Source organism: Piliocolobus tephrosceles, chromosome 18 (assembly GCF_002776525.5).
Source record: "Piliocolobus tephrosceles isolate RC106 chromosome 18, ASM277652v3, whole genome shotgun sequence".
NCBI classification, from domain to species: Eukaryota; Metazoa; Chordata; class Mammalia; order Primates; family Cercopithecidae; genus Piliocolobus; species Piliocolobus tephrosceles.
In genome coordinates this window covers 28,897,255-28,910,427 of record NC_045451.1, presented here as the reverse complement: position 1 = coordinate 28,910,427, position 13,173 = coordinate 28,897,255, and the positions used below count along the sequence as shown (strand labels likewise).

The 13,173-nt window shown below is 37.3% G+C and overlaps 1 protein-coding gene across 1 annotated transcript in view; it reads left to right on the top strand.

Annotated features, from left to right (window-relative positions):
- The window catches only part of DCC (DCC netrin 1 receptor), a 1,259,004-nt gene that overhangs the window by 981,502 nt on the left and 264,329 nt on the right, over window positions 1–13,173 (top strand). The window contains exon 13 of the mRNA XM_026455168.2: window positions 3,168–3,309. Within this exon, the coding sequence (XP_026310953.1) occupies window positions 3,168–3,309 (142 nt within the window). The remainder of the gene's footprint in view (window positions 1–3,167; window positions 3,310–13,173) is intronic.

The following is a 13,173-nucleotide window of genomic DNA, read 5'->3' as shown; positions in this document are numbered from 1 at the left end:
AAAACTTAATTTAAATATTTTCAGAGTATTACATGCACATTATTTTTTAAGTTAAATAGTACTAACAAGCCTATAACAAAAACAAGTAGACCCTTTCTTTCCCATCCCCAAACTCTGCCCCCATTCCCTAAAGACTGCCTTATGATACTTGGCTGTTTTTTTTTTTGTTGTTGTTGTTATTTTTATTTTTTCTGACATTTACCTTTATGTTTCTCAGTAATCTACTTATTTAGACATCTCTTAGTTTACCAGTTTTAATTCACCATTTTTAGATATCATCTATTGATTTATTTTTGTGTCAGGATTTGGCGCTGACACACTTCCATCCTCATTTTCTTCCCCAATCTTTTCTCTTTTTTCTACTGCTGCTTCTGCTCCTCTTCCTTCTTTTGTTGAGGTGCAATTAAAATAAATGAAATTATAAATCTTAACTGTTCAGTCTCATGAATATACTGGTATTCTAGGGCTGCCAAAATAAATATTGCAGACTGGGTGGCTTAAAAAATAGGCATTTGTTTTCTCACAGTTAGTGAAGCTTGAAAAGTCCAAGATCAATCTGTTGGCAGATTTGGTTTCTTCTGAGGCCTCGTTCCTTGACTTATAGATGGCTATCTTCCTCTAGTGTCTTCACGTGTTTTTTCTCTATGCATACCTGTTTCCTAATTTTCTTTTAGGAATGTCAATCATGTCATATTTAAGACCTACCCTAATGAACTAATTTAAACTTCATTACCTCCTTAATGGACTTATCTCCAAGTTCAGTCATATTCTTCTAAGATACAGGAGTTATAACTTTAACATATGACCCTTTGTGGGCACAATTCAGCCCATAAATGTGTATTTTAACAACTGTATCCATCTGAGTAACAAACATGAAATCAACACTCAGATTCACATCACCCCAAAAAGTCTCCTGGTACCCATTTCCAGTCAAAACCCAGAACAACTACCATAAACTATTCTGACTTCTACTACTGTAGATTACTTTTGCCTGTTCTTTAACTTCACATAAATGGAATTAAACAGTATGTACTCTGTTGAGTCTGGTTTTTCATCATAGTAAATCTTTTATCACATTACAATTTTCTTCATTGTCTTCACTGCTGTTTATTGCCTTTTAAATGTCTTTTTTTTCAGATTGTACTCTTTTCCTGGAACACACCCTTGCTGGATGTGTGACACTGGTGTGGCTTGTCTGTTTGGCTGCTGCACCCTCAAACCCCTTATGGGAGAGGGAGCATGCAGATGGACAGGAGCTAGGGTGAGCACTTTTGGTCTCTGGGCCCACGGTAGCATCTAGGGGTGGGTGTCTGCGACTCTCAAAGCCCCATTGGGTGTACTGCAGTGCTCTTTCAGCGCTGCCATCTGCAGACAGCTTAAGTTTTAACCAGCTTAGTGCCCTCTTGGTACCCAGGTTCTTGTCCAGCATCCAGGAAGAATCAGGTCACATGAACAAATTGAAGGATGGTAAATGTGGGGGACTTTATTGCCAGATGGAGGTGGCTGTCAGTGGGACAGATGGAGAGCTAGAAAAGGGATGGAGTGGGAAGATGATTTTCTCCTGGAGTTTGGTCATCCCACTGTTGATCTCCTACCTGACCATCCCCAGCTGAACTCCTCTCGATGTTCAGATGCTCCTTCTCTTCTTTTCTTCTCTGCCACACTGTTCTTCTGTTCCTCTGTTCTTCTGCTAGTCTACTCATTCGCTTGTGGAGCCTGGTGTTTGGGGTTAATATGCGTACAGGATAGGGGGACACAGCAGGCCAAATGGCAACATTTGGGTGTGAAAACAGGAATGACTGTTCCCATTTAGGACTGTGGGTTTCCAGGCTTGTGGGCGGGATCTTTTGCCAGAGAACTGCCTTCTTCTACCCAGTATTTCCCTATCTTCTGTCCATATCAGTAGTAGCCTCATTGTTGGGAAATTGATCAGGGATATGACTGTTTTTTTTTTTTTTTTTTTTTTTTTTTTTCTCTAGGGCAAAGATAATAATTTTCTCTAGAGAAGGATTATATGATATTCTACCCAAGAAGCGTATACCTGGTTGCCATTGCTCTAGGTGTCATATGAAGGAAGAACACATGAGTAGCTCATATCTTTGATTTAATTACCCTTGCCTGCATCCCTGTTCTCTCCTGTGTTTAATACCTCTGAAACTTTGGCCTTTGAGTTCGATATCCCCAGAGGACAAAACTACCAACACCTCCAAGGTCAGGGAGGGTTAGTAGCATGGTTTTACTGGGTATAGGTAGAAACCTTTCAAAACTATGCTTGGAAGTCCTACCTTCCAAGTTATATAAGCAGGAACAATGTCCAGGCATCCCTAACTTTTGTCGTGCGTTTCATTGCCTTGCTTTTCCGTTACTATCTCTTAAAAAGGTATTTCGTTTTCAGGCTCTCTTCTTTGGCTCAGTCACCCTATGATATGGTTTGGCTATGTCCCCACCTAAATCTTATCTTGAATTGTAGCTCACATAATTCCTACCTGTCATGGGAGGGACCCAGTGGGAGGTAATTGAATCATGGGGGCAGGTCTTTCCTGTACTGTTCTCATGACAGTAAATAAGTTTCACGAGATCTGATGCTTTTATAAAGGGAAATTCCCCTACACACGTTCCCTTGCCTGCTGCCATGTAAGACATGTCTTTGCTCCTCCTTTGCCCTCTGCTATGATTGTGAGGCTTCTCAGCTATGTGGAACTGTGAGTCCATTAAACCTCTTTTTCTTTAAAAATTACTCAGTCTCGAGTATGTCTTTAATTAGCAGTGTGAGAACAGACTAATATACCATATCTCCCTCCAATTTGCACCTTCCGAATATTACTTGACGTCTCTCTTGCAATATAGTGTTATTCTGTATTGTTTAATGACTTTATACCATTTAGAATATTTTACTGTCATTTTAGCAGCATATGCAAAATGCATTCAATCAATCAAAGGAATTGTGACAATGCATTCAATCAATCAAAGGAATTGTGTATTTTTGTTAAAACCAGACAAATAAGAATGGTGTCAGATTGTAAGAAATTTAATTTGTCTTTAAGTGGCAATTGCTAACACTTCTTGCTTCTCTGCTTTCTTCACATTTATGTTTGGATTACTTCTTTGACCCTGTCCCATTGTTCTTTCTTTCTTCAATGTTTTGATTTACATCTATTATTTTACAGAGTATCAAAGTTAGCTGGCTGCCTCCTCCATCGGAAACACAAAATGGATTTATTACTGGCTATAAAATTCGACACAGAAAGACGACCCGCAGGGGTGAGATGGAAACACTGGAGCCAAACAACCTCTGGTACCTATTCACAGGTCAGTGTTCACATGGTGTAGTCTTGCAAGGTTTTGATGAATTAAATGCTTTAGGAATAATATATACTCTCACTCTAAAGGAACATTGATTTTTTTTCCTGGCATCCTGGCAGGTGACATCTATTGGCTGGAACAAGAACAACCTTTATGTTTTTAACTTTATATTCTCTATAATGTTTTCACTATATGTTTCTTTCTGGATCATCATCTTAATCCATATATCATAAAATTTTTATTCAGATTAGTATCTCAGCATTGCTGACTCAGCAAAAGCATCTGTTACCTAAAAACTTAACATTTTAACTAATAACTTCTAAAGGCCATCTAATGAAATTGTTCCAATTTCAATCACTTTGATTCCTCTCTACCAATATTCAGGGGTGAGAATGGGTTGAAAACTGAAGAAAAGGGTAGATTGTAAAATAGATTAACCTACTTTTTGCTAATATAAAGTAAATTCACTTTTGCACCAATATTGATAGAATTCAGAGTAGATCAAACTTATTTATGAAAACTGGACCCAGTGTACATGTAAATAATATATATTTTAAATTTTATAAAATAGTCATGTATTTTCTTTAACAACTACAACCTTTAATTCACTTCAGCCCAGGTTCCTGGAAAACAGAATGAGGTCAGGCTTTCAAGGTAATGCCTTTAAAGTTTTAAGTTCAGAAAATCAATAATGAGAGAACAAGGAAAACGATCCAGGGAAGAAGAGAAAACAGATAATGGTGGTACATTATCCAGCTGTGGTGGCCACAACTTCAAGACAAAGCACAGCGCTTGCTAGGTCTCCTGGGTGTCTCTTGAGAAGCTGCATGAACTGTCTCACAGTCCATGGATAGAAGGTGTGAGCAGTTGCTCTCTTGTTTCTCACTGGTTGAGTTCACCAACAGCTTACTGATTACTCTGCACCTCCCAGGCAGTCCCCTGTGAAGCCAGAGCTTCTGATGACTGTGCAGACACATAGGTATCTTTTTCTCAATCAGCATTTTATGTGATGGTGGCCTGGCCTAGGGTATGATCAGAGCTTAGGGCTTTTCAGACCTAGGAACATCTTGAGCTACTGCCAAAACTTGGCAAGCAAAGCATATAGCTCATGGCACAACTGGGTGGATGAAGTTGAGCGACTCTGAAGTGGCACATAAACTGGATCAGGACGATATACAAACCATAAAGCACATGACTACAATTTATAGATGAGGTAAACTACCATTACAAGTGAGAGAAAAAAAGAAAATAATCCCTTGTGTATTCCTTTTCTCTACACAAGATACTCAGCGAATTTCCATTTGAAATCATGACACACACACATTATAAGCTTGTTGTTCAGCCTACAATCAGAGACTTGAAAGTAACTTGTTTATTTATTTTTTCTTCTTTTCTCTCAGGTTGTCTTTTATGCCTATATAATTTTAGCATAATGGCCAGAGTACTTCTGAAGTAAATTGCCAAAAATCATGTTTTAAATATGAACAAAATATCTGAGGCAGGGAATGGTTGAATCTAACAGAAAGTTATGACATTTACCATATCATTTTAAAAGATTTTGAAAGCCAAGATCCTATGGTTTTTTTTCCCCTGACAAAATAATGGGGAAGATGGTAAAAATAATCGAAGTGAAGAACATGTGTTCATTAGGATATTTGGTACAATATGACTCTTACTTTGAGAGAAATCACGAAAATTGAAAAATCTTGCTAAAAGTATTATAGTATGAATTCTAAGATTTAATATTAGAGTAGAAGAGACACTAAGGATAATTTAATCCAAGCCATGTGTTCTTCCAGACATAGAGATCTGAAGCCTGAAAACTTTATCATCATTGCTTTTGCTTCTCAAATGATAAACATTGAAAATAAAAATTAATTACCTACTATAAAATAAAATAAAACCTACTATACTATAAAATAATTAAAGGATGAATATTCCAATAAAAAAAACTAATGATTGGGTGTTCAATTCACAGAACTATACGCAGCCAATAAAGATGATAAAATGTTCAATCTCATTAGCAAATAGAGAAATGCAAATTAAAATAAAAGTGAGTTAGCATTTTCCTTTGATTAAAGTAATAAAGATAAAAATAAATGCAGGCATCCCATTCTGGAAAGCATATGAGAAACGTTAAGTCTCATATACTGCTTGTTGGACAGAAAATGTCTATAACCTTTTTGGAAAGCAATATATATATGTATTTTATACAGAAGTATATACATGTGTATGTGGATGTATGTCTCTATGTGTAATTTTCTTTTCATAAAGATACGACCCAGGTTTCCAAAACCTGAGAGTTTAGCCTAGGAAGCAATCACATTTTTGCAAAGTTTTTAGCTAGAAGCATATTGTCATATTATTTTAATAGCAAATAGTGTTTTTTTAAAACCTAAATATCCAGCTATAGGAAGTTACCTAGAACATTCAGACTCAATTGTATCTTGGAATACTATATGTCTATTTTAAATGGAATAGTGTCAAAATGTTAAATCATATGTAAATTATGGTTATATAACACAATAAGCAAATACCCCAGTTTTAAGTCAGTATTAGTAGAAGAGGTCATATTTATTTAAAAAAGCATTCACATAAAAATATTTACAATAATATATATGCCAAAATGTTGATCGTGAGTATTGCTTACTTTGTAACAATAATATGATATGTATTTTAATTGCATATGCAAAATGAAAAATAAGTTAAAATATTACAATTTTTGGTTTTGAAAATTTAAGATTTCCTCATGTGTCTGTTGGCTGCATAAATGTCTTCTTTTGAGAAGTGTCCATTCATATCCTTAGCCCACTTTTTGATGGGGTTGGTTTTTTCTTATAAATTTGTTTGAGTTCTTTGTAGATTCTGGATATTAGCCCTTTGTCAGATGAGTAGATTACAAAAGCTTTGCCCATTCTGTAGTTTGCCTGTTCACTCTGATGGTAGTTTCTTTTGCTGTGCAGAAGCTCTGTAATTAGATCACATTTGCCAATTTTGGCTTTTGTTGCCATTGCTTTTGGTGTTTTAGACATGAAGTCCCTGCCCATGCCTGTATCCTGAATGGTATTGCCTAGGTTTTCTCCTAGGGTTTTTATGGTTTTAGGTCTAACATTTAAGTCTTTAATCCATCTTGAATTAAGTTTTGTATAAGGTATAAGGAAGGGATCCAATTTCAGCCTTCCATATGGCTAGCCAGTTTTCCCAACATGATTTATTAAATGGGGAATCCTTTCCCCATTTCTTGTTTTCGTCAGGTTTGTCAAAGATCAGACGTTTGTAGATGTGTGGTATTATATCCGAGGGCTCTGTTCTATTCCATTGGTCTATATCTCTGTTTTGGTACCAGTACCATGCTGTTTTGGTTACTGTAGCCTTGTAGTATAGTTTGGAGTCAGGTAGCATGATGCCTCCAACTTTGTTCTTTTGGCTTAGGATTGTCTTGGCAATGCAGGCTCTTTTTTGGTGCCATATGAACTTTAAAGTAGTTTATTTTTCTAATTCTTTGAAGAAAGTCATTGGAAGTTTGATGGGGATGGCATTGAATCTGTAAACTACTTTGGGCAATATGGCCATTTTCCTGATATTGATTCTTCCTATCCATGAACATGGAATATTCTTCCATTTATTTGTGTCCTCTTTTATTTCGTTGAGTGGTGGTTTGTAGTTCTCCCTGAAGAGGTCCTTCACATCCCTTGTAAGTTGGATTCCTAGGTATTTTATTCTCTTTGAAGCAATTGTGAATGGGAGTTCAATCATGATTTGGCTCTCTGTGTGTTATTGATGTATAAGAATGCTTGTGATTTTTGCACATTGATTTTGTATACTGAGACTTTGCTGAAGTTGCTTATCAGCTTAAGGAGATTTTGGGCTAAGACGATGGGGTTTTCTAAATATACAATTGGCCGGGTGCGGTGGCTCAAGCCTGTACTCCCAGCACTTTGGGAGGCCGAGACGGGCAGATCACGAGGTCAGTAGATCGAGACCATCCTGGCTAACCTGGTGAAACTCCGTCTCTACTAACAAATACAAAAAACTAGCTGGGCGAGGTGGCGGGCGCCTGTAGTCCCAGCTATTGGGGAGGCTGAGGCAGGAGAATGGCCTGAACCCAGGAGGCGGAGCTTGCAGTGAGCTGAGATCCGGCCACTGCACTCCAGCCTGGGCGACAGAGCGAGACTCCGTCTCAAAAAAATAAATAAATAAATAAATAAATAAATAAATAAATAAATAAATAAACAATCATGTCATCGGCAAACAGGGACAATTTGACTTCCTCTTTTCCTAATTGAATACCCTTTATTTCTTTCTCCTGCCTGATTGCCCTGGCCAGAACTTCCAACACTATGTTTAATAGGAGTGGTGAGAGAGGGCATCTCCCTGTCTTTTGCCAGTTTTCAAAGGGAATGCTTCCAGTTTTGCCCATTCTGTCTGATACTGGATGTGGATTTGTCATGAATAGCTCTTGCTATTTTGAGATACATCCCATCAAACCTAATTTATTGAGAGTTTTTAGCGTGAAGAGCTGTTGAATTTTGTCAAAGGCCTTTTCTGCATCTATTAAGATAATCATGTGGTTTTTGTCTTTGATTTTGTTTATGTACTGGATTACATTTATTGATTTGCATATGTTGAACCAGTCTTACATGAAAAAATACTTATTATCACTGGCCATCAGAGAAATGCAAATAAAAAACGCAATGAGATACCATCTTACACCAGTTATAATGGCAATCATTAAAAAGTCAGGAAACAACAGGTGCTGGAGAGGATGTGGAGAAATAGGAATACTTTTACACTGTTGGTGGAACTGTAAACTAGTTCAACCATTGTGAAAGACAATGTGGTGATTCCTCAAGGATCTAGAACTAGAAATACCATTTGACCCAGCAATCCCATTCCTGGGCATATACCCAAAGGATTATAAATCATGCTGCTGTAAAGAACATGCACACGTATGTTTATTGTGGCACTATTCACAATAGCAAAGACTTGGAACCAACCCAAATGTCCATCAATGATAGACTGGATTGAGAAAATGTGGCACATATACATCATGGAATGCTATGCAGCCATAAAAAAGGATGAGTTCATGTCCTTTGTAGGGACATAGATGAAGCTGGAAACCATCATTCTCAGCAAAGTATCACAAGGATAGAAAACCAAACACTGCATGTTCTCACTCATAGGTGGGAATTGAACTATGAGAACACTTAGACACAGGAAGGGGAACATCGCACACTGGGGCCTGTCATGGTGTTGGGGGAGGGGGGATGGGGGAGGCAAGGGATAGCATTAGGAGATATACCTAATGTAAATGATGAGTTAATGGGTGCAGCACACCAACATGGCACATGTATGCATATGTTACAAACCTGCACGTTGTGCACATGTACCCTAGACCTTAAAGTATAATAAAAAAAGGAAATTTAAGATTTCCTCGCATTAATGCTAACTCAATACCATCTGAATGGCTTAAAAAACAGTGGTCCAGAAAACAAATGAAGAACTGTAGCCTCGTGGCCAATAGAATTTGCTAGCGTTAATTGCTTAGTCCTTATGAGTTATTTTGGCAAATGGAAGTTAACACATTCAGTTTAGTATTTTCAAACAAAGACTTTAACTCCCTAAATAACACAACATTTAGGACTTACCCTCTGTTTAAGGTAAAATCATTGAAAAAACACAGAGCAGCAACTATTAGCCTTCTTACCATCAGAGACCCAAAACAAAATACCAATACCATTAATTTCATAACTTGAAATAACAGACATTTATTCTCATAGTTCAGGAGGCCAGAAGTCTGACATCAAGGTGTTGGCAGGTTCAGCTCCCTCTGTAGGCTCTGAGGAAGAGCCCATCCCATGCCTCTCTCTTAACTCTTGGGGTTGCAGGCAGTCCCTGGTCTTCCTTGGCTTGTAAATGCATTGCTTCAATGTCTGTCTCCATCTTTTTTATCACTTTCCTCTCTGTGTTCTCTCCTCTTCCTTTTTTATTTATTTTGTTTTTTTGAGACAGGGTTTTGTATTCTTACCCAGGCTGGAGTACAGTGGCATGACCATAGTTTACTGCAGACTTGACCTTCTGGGTTCAAGTGGTCCTCCTGCCTCAGCCTACTGAGCAGCTGGGACTACAGGTGTGTTTCACCACATCCAGCTAATTTTTAAATTTTTTGTAGAGACAAGGTCTTGCTTTGTTGCCCAGGCTGCTCTCAAACTCCTGGCCTCAAGTCATTCTCCATCCACGGCCTCCCAAAGTGCTAAGATTATAGGCATAAGAGACTATATCTGGCCTCTCTCGTCTTCCAATTAGGACATTAGAGACAGAGCCCACTTTAAATCCAGGAAGACTTCATCTTGAGATCATCAACTAATTATAACTGTAAAGACCCTATTTCCAAATAAGGTCACATGCTGATCCTTCAGACATGCATGAATTCTGGGGGGATGCCATTCAAACAACTACAAACTCCTTTTATTATTTTTTCTCTCAAGGGCCATCACTTTGAGTTGTATCTTCTAATAAACTTTACTTATTAAAAAATAAATAATTCCATTCTACATTTTCATTCATCTAAAATATGTGTGACAATTAGAGCTTCTAATCAGCATGAGGTAACCCATCACCACTCTGGTTTATTATCATTCCAGCCAAAAGCAAAAGTGAGATGAATTAATTAGTTATTAGGAACAGCTCACAAGTGCCCATTTGCATCTTTATAGAGCTGTAAGAATTTGGATCCAAAATGTGTAGGCTTTATTCATATTGTTACATCTTGATTTCATGAGTTATAATAAAGCATTTAGGAATGCAAAGAAAATATGAGTAGTTATATGTGTGACTATGCCTGAGATTTACTGTAAAAATATATATATGCTCTTTCTAAATCTGCACTAAAGCAATAAAAAGAGTTAAAGAACAGCATCATACACTTAAAAGTCTTTTGAATAGCTTTGGAAAATCCTTCCCTCCTCTCCTGTGCTCTGTGATTGGGCTACAGAAACACCTATTGCATTGCTAGACATTTTAGTAATATATGTCTTCAGTGCTACAAACATTAAGGAACCAGAGAGCACTACACACTGGTAGATTGGCTGTTGTTTAGACATGTCCCCAGGATATATCTAGCAACTTGCACACTTTGTTGTAAGCAGAAGTAATTGGTTTTCCATGTAAATCTATAGCACTGTAAAATGTAAAGGATTTGACCCTATGATTTTAATGCGTGTAAGATACATGGATTTATTGATTTGGCTGTTTGAAAAATAGGAAATTTCAGAAATGCTTGTTTGTGTGTTATAAATACTCAAACATTTTCTTTTTTACAATCTTCCATTTGTTAGGTGTTTTTTGTTGTGCATGTGTCTTCTTTTAATGAGAATAATGAGACATCTGCAATAACAAAGTAATTCAGAGTTATAATAAGAATTTAAATCTCTGCTATCAGGTTTATTGTGAGAACCCATGTCAACTAAATTTTAAAATGTTTTTATTTTTTGATTGCTCTTCAGGGAAGGTTGTTTGAATTGAATTTAAGAGTTTTCTTGTGTTTCATGGTCAATATATAATAAACATAATAATAAAGATGCATTGATAGTTTATGGACTGAAAAATTGAAATAATAGCATAGCAATTTTATAACAGGGTTAACATTGGGGAATTATGCTGTTTGAATAATATGCCATCTCTTAGTAGAAGATCTAAAAAATTAGAAATAGAACATAAAAATTACAGAGCTTGAGGGCACTTAGCATTCAGGATAGAAACATGCAGAGATAATCAACTTTCAACAATTGAATTTTTTTACAGCTAAGAAAAGCATTGCTAGTTACACCATATTTCCTTTACAATAAAGGTATACTTAGAAGCATCTAGGACACACACATATACACATACTTGTTGAGATTGAACTTTATTATCCTGATACACATAGCAGAAAACACAGAATTCATTTATCCAAACTGGTTTTGTTATTTTATTTTATTTTATTTTATTTTATTTTATTTTATTTTATTTTATTTTATTTTATTTTATTTTATTTTATTTCATTTCATTTCATTTCATTTCATTTCATTTCATTTCATTTCATTTTATTTTATTTTTGAGATGGAGTTTCACTCTTATTGCCCAGACTGGAGTGCAGTGGTACAATCTTGGCTCACTGCAACCTCTGCCTCCTGCGTTCAAGTGATTCTCCTGCCTCAGCCTCATCAGTAGCTGGGATTACAGGCATGCACCACTACACCCGGCTAATTTTTTGTATAGTAAAGATGGAGTTTCACCATGTTGGCCAGGCTGGTCTCAAACTCCCGACCTCAGGTGATCCTCTCTCCTCCGCTTGCCAAAGTGCTAGGATTACAGGTATGAGCCACCATGCCCAGCCAAACTACTTATTTTACAGAAGAAATAACTGAGGTCTGGAGCATGATATTGCAAAGGTCCTCCACTAGTTAAGGAGATGATCCCAGGTGAATTGTGTGTGTTCCAACTTCTCATTATGTGCTCTTTTCACTATGCAAGTTGTCATCTTTAGTTCACTTTATTGTGAGTGACTAAGGCTGTTATACAACTTTGTAAAAGATAATTAACATGAAAAATAATGTTTCACATTTACAGCAATAATAACAACCATATTATTACTTACTGAACTCAAACCATTCACTATGCTAAAAACTATATATGTGTTTTCCATTTTAATCTTTATAACAGTTTTTATTTATGTATCCCCATTTTATTGATGAGGGCATAGAAGTAAACAAAGAGGCCTGGTTTTTCATGGTTGACTAGCTAATAAGTAATGAAATGAAAATTCAAACCTAATACTGCCTGAATAGAAAAACCATACTCTTACCTCTTAAAGTGTAAACAATGTGTTTCTCACCATAGGCAATGCATCTATGATTATATGAGTATTAAAAGGGACAGGAGAAAAACACAAGGATGGAAAGAGATGTCTATTGGACAATAAAAATTAGAGATTCCCATATAACTAGAGGAGCTGAATAACTCTAGAACAGATTAAATGAAAGCTTTACTGGCCAACTTATTTAAATTTTAAAAACAATATATTCCTATGATCTCAGTTCAGGAACTAGATCTAAGATAACAGCTTTTCAAAAATATACATACAAAAAAGCTTTTAATTACAGACTGGCTTCTCTTTACTCCACCTCTAATGAAAGACAGACAGAGAAGAAGGGAAAGGAAGGGAAGTGGAGGGGAGAGAAGGGGAGGGAAAGGGAAGGAGAGGGGAGAGGAGGGGAGGGAAAGGGAGGGAAGAGGAGGAGAGGGAAGGGGAGGGGGGAAGAGAGGAAAGGAGGAGGAAGGGAAGAAGGGAGGAGGGAGGGAAGAAGGGAGGAGGGAGGGAAGAAGGGAGGAAGGAGGGAAGAAGGGAGGAGGGACGAAGGAAGGAAGGAAGGAAGGAAGGAAGGAAGGAAGGAAGGAAGGAAGGAAGGAAGGAAGGGAGGGAGGGAGGAGGAAAGGGAGAAAGGAAGGGAGGAAGGAAGGAAGGGAAGGAAACAAGGAAGGGAAGGGAAGAAGGAGGGAAGGGAAGGGAAGATGGGAAGGGAAGAAGGAAGGAAGGGAAGAAGGAGGGAAAGGAAGAAGGAGGGAAGGGAAAGGAAGAAGGAGCAAGGGAAAGGAGGAAAGGAAGCAAGGAAAAAAGAAGGAAGGGAGGAAAGGAAAGAAAACAACATTGAAAGATCTTTTGATATCACCTATCAGAGTTGGGGTCCCCCAAAATTGCTTGATGGTGATCATTGTTGGTATAACTCTGGAAGATAACTCCTCTTTCTAGTAGGGTTTGTTTGTTTGTTTGTTTATTTATTTATTTGGAAGACAGAATCTCACTGTGTCACCCAGGGTTGAGTGCAGTGG